Genomic DNA, 17,892 nt, shown 5'->3' with positions numbered 1-17,892 from the left:
GGATGCAGTAAACCTCATAATGCAGTTGATTGGACCAATTCATCCTGCAGCCAATTGTCTTCTCTGTTGAAGATGATTGATGCCAACCAGAGGTTGGATGTAGGCGACCTGGGTGACCAGGCTGGCTGAGTACAAACCCATGTGGATCGAAGAGCCCACCTCCCCTGACAACATCCTGAGACATGCTGCCATCTCCAAGGTGATGAGGGAAAGCGAGAAGGATCTGAGGCCTCGGCTCTTTCTGAATTTGTCTTTCCGTGATTCCTCACATCCTATCTCCTCGCCTCCTTCTCAACTGTATTGGAGGAGGAGGTCCAAAGTCCCTCCTCCCGAACCTTCTTCGAAAACAGGTTTTTAGAAATGTTTGCAAATTTATAAAAAAAAAACACTAAAACAAAAATACCTTATTTACATAAGTATTCAGACCCTTTGCTCTGAGACTTGAGTAACTACAATGTTGTTGATCCATCCACAGTCTTCTATCACAGCCATTAAACTCTGTAACTGTTTTAAAGTCAAATCAAATCTAATTTGTCACATGCGCTGAATACAACAGGTGTAGACCTTACCGTGAAATGCTTACTTACAAGCCCTTGGCCTCTTGGTGAAATCCCTGAGCGGTTTCCTTCCTCTCCGGCAACTGAGTTAGGAAGGACGCCTATAGCTTTGTAGTGACTGAGTGTATTGATACACCATCCAAAGTGTAATTATTAACTTCACCATGCTCAAAGGGATATTCAATGTCTGCTTTTTTTTAACCCATCTACCAATAGGTGCCCTTATTTGCGAGGCTATGGAAAACCTCCCTGGTCTTTGTGGTTGAATCTGTGTTTGAAATTCACTGCTCGACTGAGAGACCTCAGATAATTATATGTGTGGGGTACAGAGATGAGGTAATCATTCAAAAGAGTGAGTCCATGCAACTTATGTGACTTGTTTTACTCCTGAACTTATTTAAGCTTGCCATAACAAACGGTTTGAATACTTATTGACTCAAGACATTTCAGCTTTTCATTTTTAATTAATTTGTAAACATTTCTAAAAACATAATTCCACTTTGACATTATGGGGTATTGTGAGTAGGGCAGTCACACAAAATCTCAATTTAATGTATTTTAAATTCAAGCTGTTACACAACCAAATTTGGAAAAGGTCAAGGGGTGTGAATACTTTCTGTGTATTAAAGTAGTCAAAAGTTTAGAATTTGGTCCCATATTCCTAGCACGCAATGACATCAAGCTTCTGTCCCCTGTAGCTCAGTTGGTAGAGCATGGCGCTTGCAACACCAGGGTTGTGGGTTCATTTCCCACGGGGGGCCAGTTTGAAAATGTATGCACTCACTAACTGTAAGTCGCTCTGGATAAGAGTGTCTGCTAAATGACTAAAATGTAAACATTTAAAATTAGTTGGATGTTTTTGCAGCTCTGCCTCCACTGATAGCTATGCTATTGATGAAAAATGTACTTTCTATGCCTGTGATATGTGGTTGTCCCACCTAGCTATCTTTAGAGGAATGCACTAACTGTAAATCGCTCTGGATAAGAGTGTCTGCTAAATTACTAAAATGTAAACATTTAAAATTAGTTGGATGTTTTTGCAGCTCTGCCTCCACTGATAGCTATGCTATTGATGAAAAATGTACTTTCTATGCCTGTGATATGTGGTTGTCCCACCTAGCTATCTTTAGAGGAATGCACTAACTGTAAATCGCTCTGGATAAGAGCGTCTGCTAAATTACTAAAATGTAACACTGCATTCAGGACCTCAGCATTGGCCAACTGAATGACTCCTTTCTCTGGTCCAATCCGGCACAAGACGGGGAAAAGTGCTGAATACACACACACCTTTCAGTGAAGGTTAGAACCTCAGTTTTGATTGATGAAGGTTGTTTGTGGTGGAGTGGCTGTGTGTAGGCCTTCTTCACATCTGCCCATCGCTGGTGAGGAGACGGTAAAATCCACGGAAATCACTCAATCTCCTCTAGTTTTCCCACAACTAGGGCTGACAGGGCTTCCACAGCACAGGACAAAAGTGAAAGTTAGTGATTCATTTGAAAACAGTAGACAGTATTATCCTTAGACTAGCAAATAGGTTCACATGGGGACAACTAGCATCTAATCTGCATAGATCTGGAAAATAATCAGGTCAGCCTGCATCTATTCTAGTTGTGCCTATTCATACAAAGCCAGCCTGTATTGCCTTGACACATATTACCACAAAATGACGCTGTGGATAACATGTATTTGAAGGCTACACAAAGCCAACCAACTATAATACTCAAAATGTATTGAAATTGTGAAGTTTATGGATCAAGAATCTTACCAATATCTGTGCCTCTGCCCACAGTAAAAGTCAACCCATATCCTCACATTCCTTGATCAGTTTCGATGACAACATAGGCTACGGAGTAGTCTGGGTTGGTGTGACGAAAGAAGCTAAAGGTATTTTTGCATTGTGTAATAGTTAGGCCTACTGGTGGTACCTTTTATAGAACATTTTACGTGAAGCAAGCGCAGCATCAATCAATAACTTTGTCTGCAACTTCTGCAAGAAATCAGTAATTGCATTGATGCACGTACGATTGCGTCTGAACCATGTTGCTCAAAAGACGTTGGAAATCTGACATCGCTGACCGTCAATTTGATAATATTTTTTGAAAATGTTCTACAAAAAAATGGACAGGGAAGTAGCCACTTGTGTACACTACCAGTCAAAAGTTTTAGAACACCTACTCATTCAAGGGTTTTTCTTTATTTTTACTATTTTCTACATTGTAGAATAATAGTGAAGACATCAAAACTATGAAATAACACAAATGGAATAACGTAGTAACCAAAAAAGTGTTAAACAAATCAAAATATATTTTATATTTGAGATTCTTCAAATAGCCACTCTTTGCCTTGATGACAGCTTTGCACACTCTTGGCATTCTCTCAACCAGCTTCACCTGGAATGCTTTTCCAACAGTCTTGAAGGAGTTCCCACATATGCTGAGCACTTGTTGGCTGCTTTTCCTTCACTCTGCGGTCCGACTCATGCCAAACCATTTTTGGTTGAGGTTGGGGGATTGCGGAGGCCAGGTCATCTGATGCAGCACTCCATCACTCTCCTTCTTGGTAAAATAGCCCTTACACAGCCTGGAGGTGTGTTGGGTCATTGTCCTGTTGAAAAACAAATTATAGTCCCACTAAGCCCAAACCAGATGTGATGGCGTATCGCTGCAGAATGCTGTGGTAGCCATGCTGGTTAAGTGTGCCTTGAATTCTAAATAAATCACAGACAGTGTCACCAGCAAAGCATCCCCAAACCATAACACCTCCTCCTCCATGCTTTACTGTGGGAAATACACATGCGGAGATCATCCTTTCACCCACACCGCGTCTCACAAAGACACGGCGGTTGGAATCAAAAATCTCAAATTTCGACTCCAGACCGAAGGACACATTTCCACCGGTCTAATGTCCATTGCTCGTGTTTCTTGGCCCAAGCAAGTATCTTCTTCTTATTGGTGTTCTAAAACCTTTGACCGGTAGTGTACTATCGCAATTTCAACAGGGAGTCCCGCCCACTGCAACTGGTGGAAATGCCTCCTCAGATGACTTCAAGCATAGCCGCAGCAATGTAATTGACAAAAAATGAATTCATGCCAAGAATATGAAACATTCTGACAAACAAATGAAAAACATTGTGTCAGCTCTTGATTCGTCCCGGTTGTCTGTATTAAACTAATGAATCTAACGAATTCAACATAGAATACCACCCAAATTAGAATCAGAATTGTTTTTATTTTCCAACTGTACAAATTCCACAGATTAGTATCTAAACCATAATTATTTATCTTTCCCCCAACTTTATAACTTGCGTTCTAGTCTTGGTTGTCTTTTTTATAAAATCAGGATTTTGTACAAAGCCCTTCTTTAAATCCCCAGTTAACCATCTGTCTTCTGTCCATCTGTGTAAGTATGCATAATAAAATATAACACTTAACTGATGAGTTTAAAGAAAAACAAGAGTAAAATGACACCTGTGGATGTGACATGACGCATTAAAAAGACCTCTGAGCTTCCTCCATTTTGCAGTCTTAAAATATAACGGACCGTTCACTGGTTCTGACTACTGTGATGTAGCGATATGATGTAGGTGCACAAAGTAAACAGCATAGTGGGTCAATTTCCGCAACAACTAAGATCGTTGAAGCGTGAAGCGAACCCATGCACAAGCGCAGATACTGTATGTGACATCTCGCTCATCGCTGCCCTGGGCAACGTCATTTCGCTGTGTCTACCTTCAACAACAAACATTTTTTATCTAGGCTGAAACTGTAGCCTGAATTAAATCCATTCACACTATAAAATCACATGTAGTCAACATAAAACAGTTTTCAGGTGCTTTGGCAATATTTTCCCATAAAGGTGAAATGGTTTCCTTTTTGACCATCTTTAGGTCTGAAAATGGAACGCTTGAGGATGAGTCTAATATAGAATCCAAGAGAACATTTGTCAAATGACTTCTCCATGTAAGTGAAAGTGAAGGCAAAGTCCTTTTTAACATAGGTGTGTAGAAGTTATTGCTGGCATGTAACTGCCAAATCAGGTGGTTGCATCCATAAATTCTAATTCTGGTCCTAGATGTACAGTTAGTCCATACTAGCTCCGTTCAATATTGGCTCCTGTTGTGTAGTGCTATGATATGTGCAGAGACAATCTGCGTTGGCATGTAGCTTAGTGATCTACAGGGCTGTGGGCATTTCCAGGTTATAGCTGAATATTCTCCCATCTCACAGTGATACATTGCTCTGGGGTGAAGTTTCCCCTAGTTACCGATCTAGGATCAGCTTCCACACCCGTAATCCTCACCTATAGAATTTGTAGGGAAAATGCTAAACTGACCCAAGATCAAAGTCTAAGAGCAACAAGGTTTAGTCATACTCTGTAGTGATCTTGAAAGAGGTTATGTAACTTGGCATGGCAACAGTCTGTCTTGGACACATAACAGGATGGACTTAGTGTTGTAGAAATGTCCTGTATGTAATTGAAGGACTCGAGGGAGGGCTTCACATGAACCTAGAACCATGTCCATGATATGAATAACAAGACGGACCCACGCAACTGTCCCTGATCTGCGCCACTCAAGTCAATTCAGAAAAACACGAAAGGAGAAAGAAAAGCATTTTCCAGTTGAACTGATGAAATGTACTGAACACAGAACTGAATTATCTCTCTTGAAGTATTCCAACAGTATACAATTGGTCTTTTAACCAATCAGATCAGCTCTGAAAAAGATCTGATGTTTGGAAAAATGATAAGAATTGGGCTGACTGTGTGTAAACGCAGCCTTACAGTACATCCTCTCTCGTCCTCCATTTTGAAGAGCGCTCATTCCGAGGGCCTCTACCTGATGGGCCTCTCTACCTGATGGGCTTTCTCATGTGCCATTTTCATGGTTCAACAGATTTGTTTAAAACAACTACACAGTTGAATGATTGGTCACTTTGAAAAAGAAAATGATCATTGAGGACAAAAAAAACAAAGGAACAAAAATAGTAAAGTCATACAAACTAAGACCTGTATGTAGTACCTGAAATAAAAAATAAACAGAAAATTAGTGTAATAAAAAAAAAGCATATTATTTTTATCATCAGGGATAGCAGTGGTTTGTGCAACTCAATAACCAAGCTTCCAGTTGGCTTTTCTGAAGCACATTATTCATAGAATTTAGTCTCCATGCGTCTGTATCCAAGTCTGCTTCTCCTGGGTGGAGAGATACATTGCACGGTGAAGTGGTCCAGGGCTGCGCTGTGCCTAGGCCTGACTATAGGTTATCCCCAGGCTGGTACTGTGGCTCCGTGGCTGTGAAGTAGTCCTCCAGGAAGGACTGGATGTACTCGAAGGTGGGCCTCTCGTCAGGGTCCTTCTTCCAGCACAGCTTCATCATTTCGTGGAGGGACTCTGGACAGCCCTGGGGGCACGGCATACGGTACCCCCGCTCCACCTGCTCCAGGACCTCCCTGTTCACCATGCCTGGGTGGAGAGAGAATAAGACAGCGAGAGACAGGGGGGGGGGGGGGGTCAGTCTGTTTAGTACCCATTACATTAACAGTGCAGTAAACCGTGCGAGTTAGGTCACAATAAAAATCAAGATTATCCACAACAAAACTAGGTCTGTGATCTAATTCCATTGTCACAGTCACGATATGGCGGTGCATTGTGAAATCGGCCAATCGCTCCACTAGACTCAATTACACCCTCCCCCCAAAAAAAGCATAAATAAAAAGGGGGCCTGAAGGTTAGTGTGTGTGTCAGCGTTTCACAGCACCCGTCAGCCTCTCTCTCCCCAGAGCCCGATCAGTCTGGGACAGATGGTTATAAACAAGAGTGGTGTTCAATCTCCAGATCAGCCCCCACCAGATGGTCTCCTCTAATCTCAGCCAGTGCGTGTGTATGTTTACCCCGTAGAGACAAAAACAGCCATCACGACAGTGTCACCCCCGGCCCACTTCCTAGGACAGTATTAACTAGTCTAGGCTATAAGACTGGTGATGGATCACCTTTTACCAAATGACTTACTTCCTTGTTTACATTGCACTGGCATCTCCCTCTATGACTACTCCTCCTGGTTACACAAGACACCTACTTCCCTAGCTTTGGGGATCACACAATTGACATATCCTAACCAGATAGACAGCCTCACAGACTGCCATTGTTGTTATGGGATTGCATCCCAAATGGCACTGTAATCCCTACATAGCGCCCACTCCCTGTGAGCCCTGGTCAAAAAAAGTGCACTATATAGGACAGGGGTATTCAACTTTTACCCTACGAGGTCCGGAGCCTGCTGTTTTTCTGTTCTACCTGATAAATAATTGTACCCACCTGGTGTACCAGGTCTAAATGAGTCCCTGATTAGAGGGGGGAAATGGAAAAAAAAACACAGTGGAACTGGCTTCGAGGTCCAGAGTTGAGTTTGAGGGATATAGGGAATAGGGTGCCATGTGGGACGCAAACATTGTTTTGTCTATGTTCTCACCTGGGTAGGGCACCCTGCCCTTGGTGACCAGTTCGGTCAGTAAGATGCCGAAGGACCAGCCGTCTGACTTGATGGTGAAGCGGCCGTACAGGGCAGCTTCAGGAGCCGTCCACTTGATGGGGAACTTGGCCCCTACAAACCAGGAGGGGAAGAGATTAGGGAGGGGCAGAGACAAAGAAGAGAGGGAAGAGAGAGGGAGAGAATGAGAGAAAGAAAGAAGAGAGAGAGACGGAGAGAGACAGAACATGAACTTCCACTAGGGGTCATTAGAGAGCCTAGAGTCGTAATAGAACCACTAAGAATTGACCCATATCAAAGTTCATGCTCCAGTCTGCCATGACAATTACACTATTGACCTATGGAACAAAACAATTCAACATTTTAATTTAACGGACCATACTTGGTTTTCAATGGTTTAAGTCAGATCTGATTGCAAAGGAAACTGATTGAACTAAGATACTACATTGTCAATAAAGACAGATCTTTGTGTGTGAAAAATAGTAGAACTGCAGGGTAAAAAAGTCACATTCCAAAAGGTTTAAGACTAGTAATGAGTGGGAAATGAGTGGGAAAAGGCGTGTTATTGTCAGGGACGCCTGTTTCTCTGCTCAAACCATTGGTCTTAAATAGTTAAGCAGCAGGCTGCTTGAGAGTCAGCGTTTACTCACCTCAACTAATCAGAGTAAATAGGAGCATCTGCTTTGCGCCATTAGCTTAATTTACCAGGGTAGGAAACAACAGGGTTTACTCAACGCCAGTGACCTCACTCTTCCGCCCCCCCCCCATATACATCTGAAACGACTGTGACATTAAGCCCTGTGTCACCGTAATCTCTCCTTCTTCCTGAAGTGTGCACTCGTTGACTACTTCCAAAATGTAAAAGCATTTTGTTGGTGTAGGCATGGGGTAGAGGAAGGTTCCATATATTAATAGGAATAATATACAAGTCATTTCCTTTGATGAAGAAGTAAGGAACACGTCGGGATCTCTCTCTCTCCCTCCCTCTCTCCCTCTCTCCCTCCCTCCCTCTCTCCCTCCCTCCCTCTCTCCCTCCCTCCCTCTCTCTCTCCCTCCCTCTCTCTCTCCCTCCCTCCCTACCTCCCTCCCTCTCTCCCTCCCTCCCTCTCTCTCTCCCTCTCTCCCTCTCTCTCCCTCCCTCGCTCTCTCTCCCTCCCTCTCTCTCTCTCCCTCCCTCTCTCTCTCTCTCTCTCTCCCTCCCTCTCTCCCTCTCTCTCTCTCTCTCCCCCTCCCTCCCTCCCCCTCCCTCCCTCTCTCTCTCTCCCTCCCTCCCCCTCCCTCCCTCTCTCTCTCTCTCTCCCCCTCCCTCCCTCCCCCTCCCTCTCTCCCCCTCCCTCCCTCCCTCTCTCCCCCTCCCTCTCTCCCTCCCTCTCTCCCCCTCCCTCCCTCCCTCCCTCTCTCCCTCCCTCCCTCCCTCCCTCCCTCCCTCCCTCCCTCTCTCCCTCCCTCCCTCTCTCCCTCTCTCCCTCTCTCCCTCCCTCCCTCTCTCCCTCCCTCCCTGAGCAAGGCAGTTCACCCCAAATAACAACTGCTCCCCGGGCGCCGATGACGTGCATGTCGATTAAGGCAGCCCCCCGCACCGCTCTGATTCAGAGGGCTTGTGTTAAATGCGGAAGACACATTTCGGTCGAATGCATTCAGTTGTGCAACTGACTAGGTTTTCCCTTCCCCTTGCCACCCATACACATCTCGAACAACTGGGATTCTAAGCCCCTCTGTCTCTGTGCTCTACTAACCTTGCCTAGCCGTGTACTCGTTGTCCTCGATCAGCCTGGCCAGACCGAAGTCGGCGATCTTGCACACCAGGTTGTCCCCGACCAGGATGTTAGCGGCGCGCAGGTCCCTGTGGATGTAGTTCATCCTCTCAATGAAGGCCATTCCGTCAGCGATCTGAGAAAACAAGCAGATTCGTTTAACGCTCCGTTGCTCAGGTTAATAATTGATGTGATCCACTCTGAGAGCAATGTTTACTAAGAGCCTAGGTTGACTTTTGACTTACCTGTGCTGCCATATCCACCAGCAAGGGAAGCTTGAGGAATTTACCGTCTCCTTCCTTCAGGAAGTCCAGCAAACTTCCTACAAATAAACATCAGCAAAACATGACTGTTACAGTACCAGAGAGAGTGCTGCTAAATGTTGCAACAGCGAAATACCACCGCAGAAATAGTAAGACTGAAGACTTCTTAAATACGCCTTCTTAAATATTCATGATCCTTCCCTTGGTATTGATGAAGCTAGCAGCTTGTGTCTATGTTCGGTACACGGCTCCTAATGACATCTAGTATGCGCCCCAAATGGCACCCCTTTCCCTATATAGTTCACTACTTTTGACCAGAGCCCTATGGGACCCTGGTGATAAAGTAGTACACTATATAGGGAAGGGGGTGCCATTTGGGACGCAACGTCGCCATTTCCTCAGTGTGAGAGGTGGACATTGTTCTCTTAATTGACCCCTAGACCAAGATTAGAATCAAGGGGATACCAACGGGATAAACACACACACACACGTTCCTCTGGTGCATTTATACATATGTACACAGGGGTCACTGAGTCCATTTAAAGGGATTAGTCATTAGTGTTCAATCACTAATAATAAAAAAAAACAGGGTGGTGCATTGCAGCTGAGAAAGATGAAAGCTTGCCACAAAACTGCTGCAGTTTTCAATTAAACATCTCTGCTTCGGGCCTTCAAAACCCACATGGGATTCCCAAGGACTTTCAAACTGTAGGGTACGTTAATTAAAAACGGCCATACATTTTAAAAGGAAACTGTCCGGGATACTTCCGATAGGATGACGTGTGTGTTGTGGCGTGATATCTAAAAGTAAAGATTTCAAACATCTCATCAATTCAGCGCCTGAACAACCTTTGGCGATGTGCAACAACTAACGTCAAAATCTCTGGCATGTGGCCAATGTTCTCTTCTTTTATAAAATACCAAGTTCTCCAACTCCATCACACACTTATAACAATATCCAGCTGAGCCAGGCAGCTAATCACCTCCCCCAGGCATGTGTGTGTACGGACCCTTCTGGAGAGAGGCTCCAGCATTAATGTTGTAATTACACATCTAATCAGACTTGATTAATCTACATGTCAACATCATGCTGCCAGCCACATACATCACCGCATCTGGACTGGAGAAGTAGAGGCTGTGTTTATCTGTGTTTGTAGAGTATGTACAGTTCATTCGGAAAGTATTCAGACTCCTTCACCTTTTCACATTTTGTTACGTTGCAGCCTTATTCTAAAATTGATTACGTTGTTTTTTTCTTCTCCTCATCAATCTACACACAATACTCCATAATGACAAAGCAAAAACAAGTTTTTTGAAATGTTTGCAATAAAAAAAGTATCACATTTACATAAGTATTCAGACCCTTTACTCAGTATTTTGTTGAAGCACTTTTGGCAGCGATTAAGGCCTTGAGTCTTCTTGGGTATGACGCTACAAGCTTGGCACAGCTGTATTTGGGGAGTTTCTCCCATTCTTCTCTGCAGATCCTCTCAAGCTCTGTCAGATTGGATGGGGAGCGTCGCTGCACAGCTATTTTCAGGTCTCTCCAGAGATGTTCGATCGGGTTCAAATCCGGGCTCTGGCTGGGCCACTCAAAAACATTCAGAGACTTGTCCCGAAGCCACTCCTGCATTGTCTTGGCTGTGTGCTTAGGGTCTGAGGTCCTGAGAGCTCTGGAGCAGGTTTTCCTTCGATCCTGACTACTCTCCCAGTCCCTGCCGCTGAAAAACATCCACACAGCATGATGCTGCCACCACCATGCTTCACCGTTGTGATAGTGCCAGGTTTCCTCTAGACTTGACGCTTGACATTCAGGCCGAAGAGATCAATATTGGTTTCATCAGACCAGATAATCTTGTTTCTCATGGTCTGAGAGTCCTTAAGGTGCCTTTTGGCAAACTCCAAGTGGGCTGTCATGTGCCTTTTACTGAGGAGTGGCTTCCATCTGGCCACTCTACCATAAATGCCTAATTGGTGGAGTGCTACAGAGATGGTTGTCCTTCTGGAAGGTTCTGCCATCTCCACAGAGGAACTCTAGAGCTCTGTCAGGGTGACCATCGGGTTCTTGGTCACCTCTCTGACCAAGGCCCTTCTCTCCCGATTGCTCAGTTTGGCCGGGCGGCCAGCTCTAGGAAGAGTCTTGGTGGTTCCAAACGTCTTCCATTTAAGAATGATGTAAGGCCACTGTATTCTTGGGGACCAATGCTGCAGAAATGTTTTGGTACCCTTCCCCAGATCTGTGCCTTGACACAATCCTGTCTCTGAGCTCTATGGACAATTCCTTCGACATCATGGCTTGGTTTTTGCTCTGACATGCACTGTCAACTGTGGGACGTTATATAGACAGGTGTGTGCCTTTCCAAATCATGTCCAATCAATTGAATTTACCACAGCTGGACTCCAATCAAGTTGTAGAAACATCTCAAGGATGATCAATGGAAACAGGATGCACCTGAGCTTACATTTCGAGTCTCAGAACAAAGGGTCTGAATAATTATGTAAATAAGGTACTTGCTTTTTTATTTGTAATACATTTGCAATAAAAATAAATATACGTTTTTGCTTTGTCATTATGGGGTATTGTGTGGAAAAACAATGTTATCCATTTTAGAATAAGGCTCTAACGTAACAAAATGTGGAAAAATTCAAGGGGTCTGAATACTTTCCAAATGCACTATCTACAGTGCATTCTGAAAATATTCAGGCCCCTTTACTTTTTCCACATTTTGTTACGTTACGGCCTTATTCTAAAATGGATGAAATAGTTTTTTCCCCCCTCATCAATCTACACACAATACCCCATAATGACAAAGCAAAAACAGGTTTTTAGAAAGTCTTGCAAATGTATTAGAAATAAAAAACAGAAATACCTTATTTACGTACGTATTCAGACCCTTTGCTATGAGACTCGATATTGAGCTCAGGTGCATCCTGTTCCCATTGATCACCCTTGAGATGTTTCTACAACTTGGAGTCCACCTGTAGTAAATTAAATTGATTGGACATGATTTGGAAAGGCCCACACCTGTCTATATAAGGTCCCACAGTTTACAGTGCATGTCAGAGCAAAAACCAAGCCATGAGGTCGAAGGAATTGTCCGTAGAGCTCCGAGACAGGATTATGTCGAGGCAGAGATCTGGGGAAGGGTAGCAAAACAATTATGCATCAATGAAAGTCCCAAAGAACACAGCGGCCTCCATCATTCTTAAATGGAAGAAGTTTGGAACCACCAAGTCTCTTCCTAGAGCTGGCCGGCAGGCCAAACTGAGCAATCGGGGGAGAAGGGCCTTGGTCAGGGAGGTGACCAAGAACTCGATGGTCACTCTGACAGTGCTCCAGAGCTCCTCTGTGGAGATGGGAGAACCTTCCAGAAGGACAACCATCTCTGCAGCACTCCACCAATCAGGCCTTTATGGTAGAGTGGCCAGACAGAAGCCACTCCTCAGTAAAAAGTACATGACAGTCCGCTTGGAGTTTGCCAAAAGGCACCTAAAGGACTCTCAGACCATGAGAAACAAGATTCTCTGGTCTGATGAAACCAAGATTGAACTATTTGGCCTGAATGCCAAGCATCACGCCTGGAGGAAACCTGACTCCATCCCTATGGTGAAGCATGGTGGTGGCAGCATCATGCTGTGAGGATGTTTTTCAGCGGCAGGGACTGGGAGACTAGTCAGGATTGAGGGAAAGATGAACGGAGCAAAGTACAGAGAGATCCTTGATGAAAACCTGATTCAGAGAGCTCAGGACCTCAGACTGGGGCGAAGGTTCCCCTTCCAACAGGACAACGACCCTAAGCACACACCCAAGACAATGCAAGCATGGCTTTAGGACAAGTCGTCTCTGAATGTCCTTGAGTGGCCCAGCCAGAGCCCGGACTTGAACCCGATCTATCATCTCTGGAGAGACATGAAAATAGCTGTGTAGCGATGCTCCCCATCCAACCTGACAGAGCTTGAGAGGATCTGCAGAGAAGAATGGGAGAAACTCCCTAAATACAGGTGTTCCAAGCTTGTAGCGTCATACCCAAGAAGACGCGAGGCTGTAATTGCTGCCAAAGGTGCTTCAACAAAGTACTGAGTAAAGAGTATGAACACTTACATAAATGTTATATTTCAGTTTTTATTTTTCAATACATTGTTTATTATTTTTTTGAAAAACCTGTTTTTGCTTTGTCATTATGGGGTATTGTGTGTAGATTGATTAGATTTTTTTTTTTTTATATATACATTTTAGAATATGGCTGTAATGTAACAAATGTGGAAAAAGTCAAGGGGTCTGAATATTTTCAGAACGCACTGTATCTATACACACACATACACACCTTTGGCCATGTACTCGGTGACGATGTAGATGGGTTCCTCAGACACCACGGCGTAGAGGGGCACCAGTTTGTCGTGCCTCAGCTTCTTCATGATCTGGGCCTCCTGGAGGAAGGCCTCGGGGGACATTGTGCCTGGCTTCAGGGTCTTAATGGCCACCTTGGTGGTGCCGTTCCACGTGCCTGAATAGAATTACAGAATTAAAATGAGCCGAGTCATTATGCTGTCGCTTATTGGAGAAGCAAGACAATGGTGTAAACATGAGTAAACCAATGGTAGTTTTCAGCACAGTACACATTCTGTCTGTGTCCCAAATGACACCATATTCTCTACAGCCCGGTCAAAAGTAGTGCACTACATAGGAAATAGGGTGCCATTTGGGATGCAGCATCTGACATAATACAGTACGGGTGTATTTGGGTACATAAACACATGTAGTTATGAGATGTGGCTGGATGGATGGACTTGTGTCTCGCTCTGAAAGAGAGAATGCTACTTCCTCTGGAGATAAAGATAAACGGAGGAAGCATCTGAAGGAAGTGAAAGATTCCCTGGCCTGGGATAAAAATAGCTGCTATAAATGTCTCATATTCCCTGTCGGTCTTGTCTGTCCAGACCATCCAGTGTGTGTGTGTGTGGGCGCGCATACTTGTTCTTTGTGTGTGTGTGCGCCTGTCTGTGTCTAAACAGTATTTTGTCTTACCCATCCAGACCTCTCCGAAGCAGCCCTGGCCCAGTTTGAGCTCCAGGCGGAGGGACTCCCGGGGGATCTCCCAGGCATCCTTGGCCAGTCCCTGGGTCTGAGGCTTCACCGTGGGGCACACCGTGGTCAGCCGGTAGCACAGACCGTCTGCATGCTCTGCGTGGGGCGGATGGGCACAAACAAACATGTAGGGATTCTTATGAATCCCAGCAGTAGAGTACGAGGGAAACCCAACAAAGCATAAAAAAAAGGGGACATTTCACCCAACACTTCAAGTTTGCCCGTCAGACATGCGATACGGCTGAATTTAGACATGCCTATAATAACAGAGCTAAAACATGAATGAGAATTGGATGACTTAACACGGCTGGGACCTCTTGCTTTTATAGTGCACCAGAGAGAGGTTGTCTTTGCCCCAAATGGCACCCTGTTCCCTATATGGTGCAATGCTTTTCTTTATGTAGGGAGCAGGGTGCCATTTGGGACGCAGCCGTAAAGTGTGCACTCCCAGAGAGCTTTAACCTCTCTCCTTCAACTGAGAGGGAGGCACTTAGGGAAGGTCTTTATTAAATATTCAATCTGAGAGCCATTCATCTAGCTGGGGAAATCACAGGGTCAATTACAGGTAAGCCTGCTACTACGGAAGGACAGATGTGAGAGAGAGAGAGACCGCAGTGAATGAGGGTGAATTTTAGATCAGGAACTGCGCTTGGAGAAGGGAGGGAAGCTGTGAATGAGAAAGTTACTTGGGAGCTACACTTGGGTGTTGGGAAAACAGTAGGTTTTTAACTGCGACACTGGACGCGTAACCTTTTGCAGCGTGAACAGAATGTGAGCCACTTTATCAAGTGTTCTCTTGCGTGAGCTACACGTCAAACTCTTGAAAATAGAACCAGTGTCATTTTACGCTGAGCAGTGCAAGCCTCCCGCGGAGCCGTGCTGCTTAGGCCCAGGTTTCATTGAAATGAATAGGAGCGTCTCACGCTCAGCAAGGTTATGTTTCCAGTGTAGCAAGTCTGTTAGAGAGTGGGTTTGAGAGAGAAAGTGAGTGTTAGAGATCGAGAGACCATTAAAAAAAGAGGTAGAAGACATACCTGTGTAGTGTTTGACCAGTTTCTGCAGCGTGTCAAACTGGGCGCGCGTGGTGATGTAGTAACCCCCGTTGTCAAGTTTGCGGATCTTATAGTGTTTCACATTGTCACCTTTGGCATCGTCCCAGTCTCGTATGGACAGGGAGTAAGCACCTGGAGGAGACAATGACCAGATTCTTCGTCCATCCAAGCAACAGTATTAAGATCTAGGCTTTATTCATGTAAATGTGAGTGTCACTGGTTATTTCTCAAATGACTCCATATTCCCCATTATAGTGCACTACTTTGTCTTAGAGCACCATATGAGCTCAGGGCCAGTATTCACAAAGCCTGTCAGAGTAGGAGTGCTGACCTAGGATCAGTTCCCACTTGTCCATGTAGTCTTTTTCAGTGTGATCTAAAAGGCAAAACTGATCCTTAAATCAGCAGTCATACTCAGATGCTTGCAACATACAGACCCCGGTCAAAACAAAAGTAGTGCACTACATGAGGAATAGCGTGTTACTTGAGACGCAGGCCGTGCACGTTTTCCCGCTAATCGTCTTCACCTTTAGTAGTTTCACTTTCTCGCACCAGGAAGGTGCCTCGGTTGTTGCCTGGATTCAACAGCAGCCTCTCAGCATCTTTACGTCCCATTTTACCAAAGTACCACCTGTGGAAGGACACAGAAATAGAATGAGTAGAGCCTTTGTAAAATGTTGCAGTACAGCAGTGTTTCCCAAATCTGTCCTTGGGAATCCTCAGCCGCTCCAAGTATTTGAAGAGCATTTGACGTGTTCCAGAACTAGCACACCATTCTATTTCTATGGAAGGACACACATTTACATCAATACCTGCTTATGTTATTATGAACTTTACTTGAATCAATACTAGTAGGGATCATTTCCATGTTCGGAAAAATCAAACTTCAAAATACACAATGAGAGGAAATACAGCATTTTTTCAGTCCATCAGGGGTCAATCTAACAAACAGGATGATATTAAATGTCCTTGCTAAACAATCATAAACCTCTAGGCTCATACATGAGATGGTGGCTGAAACCACCTGTGGCCATATGTATGTGTAGGGCTCTACGCTGACAGAGTACATGTGCTCCTAAGTTGAAAAATGTAGGGACACAAATAAATTTAAGAGCACAATTAAAGTATTTGAGGAAGAGTTTTTATGATACGAAATTAATAAAAGTTCATAAATAAAACAGTTTTGGGAGTGTGCAAGCACAATGTCCCCTCAAATATTTGAGTCACTTACGTGAGACAAAAATGTTCAGCTGCCCCTTTAAGGGCGGCAGGTTGGCGTGGTAACGGGGCACTCCCATGCAGGCTCGCATGTCGGTCTGTGAGGTCTCTTCACTAGCAGTTGAGCAAGCGCAAACTAAAATTGAAAAACAACCTAGCGTGTGAACAAAACGATGTAGCCTAAATAGCCAAGAAACACAAGGACAAAGTCGCACTTTAGTAGATTTCGATGCCTGTGCGCTTCAAAAATGAATCTTTCAGCGCTTCACTCACAGTGCATACAACCCCCCAGAAACACCAGGCTGCACGAGGTGGGATAGCTATATGTGATTTGTACCAGGCTCCACGAGGAGGCTAAATGGGGCTTAGGCACCTCAGTTCAAACTTGTGCCCCTCAGTTTTATTTCAATGTCCCTATATAAAAATAGCAAAAAAGTTCAAATGATTGACTGACAGGTTGTCGGGAAAATAATCTGTATCTCCGCTGCGCTGTGTCAGCACAATGGACAGAGCGTGCTGCGGTGTGTAGGGGGGCTATGAAAAGCCACTGGGGCGGTTAGGTACGATTCCTTTGGGTTTCAATATGCAGCAAGGGAGGTCTGCAAATCTCTAGATGTTATGTTTGGGTTGGCTTTAATCCGATGTATTATTGTTCTTGTGGCTCTTGGGGATATTTTGGAAGGGCATCCACTTCTAGGCCGAGTTGCTGTCATGTTAAATGCTCTCCATTTGTAAATGATTTGCCTCACAGTGGACTGATTGAGCTCAAATCTTTGAGATGATTTGATAGCCTTCCCCAGACTGATGTGTTCTCACTACCCTCATCCTGATGTCCTCTGAGATCTCATTTCCTCTCGGCATGGTGTGCTTTGCATTCACCTGGATGGGTAACACCAAACTGACCAGGTTTATCTCTATTTATCAGAGTCCCGCCCAAACTCTTTCCTAACGATCTCTCCTTTGATTGGTTCATTTGGTAGCTACTTATTTACCCATCTGATTCTACTTACCTACTTGATTTAACCAATGCAACTTGGGGTTCACTTATTTTTGCACCTGCACTAATTCATTTTTAATTTAGTTTTTTTACTACACACATGATTTCCTCTACACCAACATATGGTATTGGTAAATATAAACCTGTTTTGTCAGATCAAAAATACTGGTTGTATTTAAATTAACATTTCTATAATTGCACAAGGGGTTCACATACTTTCATGGTAGAGGTGCAAATATCACCGTCATCTTAAAATAAATCCAACACTCATTTGCACCTCTACCTGCCAGCCTCCTGCTGAATCTTTCTCCTTGTGACTGCTAGAAGGCCCCTATTTTACACTGATACAGCGCAGCGGAGATAGGCTACAGATTTCGCAACAACTGGTCACTTCAAAAGCACTCAATGATCTAGGAATCTCTGCATTTGAACTTCGTTTATTGTGGTATAGCGTGATAAGCATAATTCAATATAATTC

General features: G+C 44.3%; 1 protein-coding gene across 1 annotated transcript in view; it reads right to left on the bottom strand.

The window, feature by feature from the left end:
* Positions 1-3,767: 3,767 nt before the first annotated feature.
* yes1 (YES proto-oncogene 1, Src family tyrosine kinase) overlaps positions 3,768-17,892 on the bottom strand; it is a 29,482-nt gene continuing 15,357 nt past the window's right edge. The window contains exons 5-12 of the mRNA XM_084185685.1: positions 15,727-15,830; positions 15,182-15,331; positions 14,088-14,243; positions 13,387-13,566; positions 9,044-9,120; positions 8,781-8,934; positions 7,027-7,158; positions 3,768-6,020 (exon numbers count right to left, since the gene is read on the bottom strand). Coding sequence (XP_084041811.1) covers positions 5,812-6,020; positions 7,027-7,158; positions 8,781-8,934; positions 9,044-9,120; positions 13,387-13,566; positions 14,088-14,243; positions 15,182-15,331; positions 15,727-15,830 — 1,162 coding nt within the window. The 3' untranslated portion in view covers positions 3,768-5,811. The remainder of the gene's footprint in view (positions 6,021-7,026; positions 7,159-8,780; positions 8,935-9,043; positions 9,121-13,386; positions 13,567-14,087; positions 14,244-15,181; positions 15,332-15,726; positions 15,831-17,892) is intronic.

Source organism: Coregonus lavaretus (assembly GCF_964263955.1).
Source record: "Coregonus lavaretus genome assembly, chromosome: 2".
NCBI classification, from domain to species: domain Eukaryota; kingdom Metazoa; phylum Chordata; class Actinopteri; order Salmoniformes; family Salmonidae; genus Coregonus; species Coregonus lavaretus.
The sequence above is the reverse complement of the archived record's forward strand: the minus strand, read 5'-3'. Positions and strand labels throughout refer to the sequence as shown.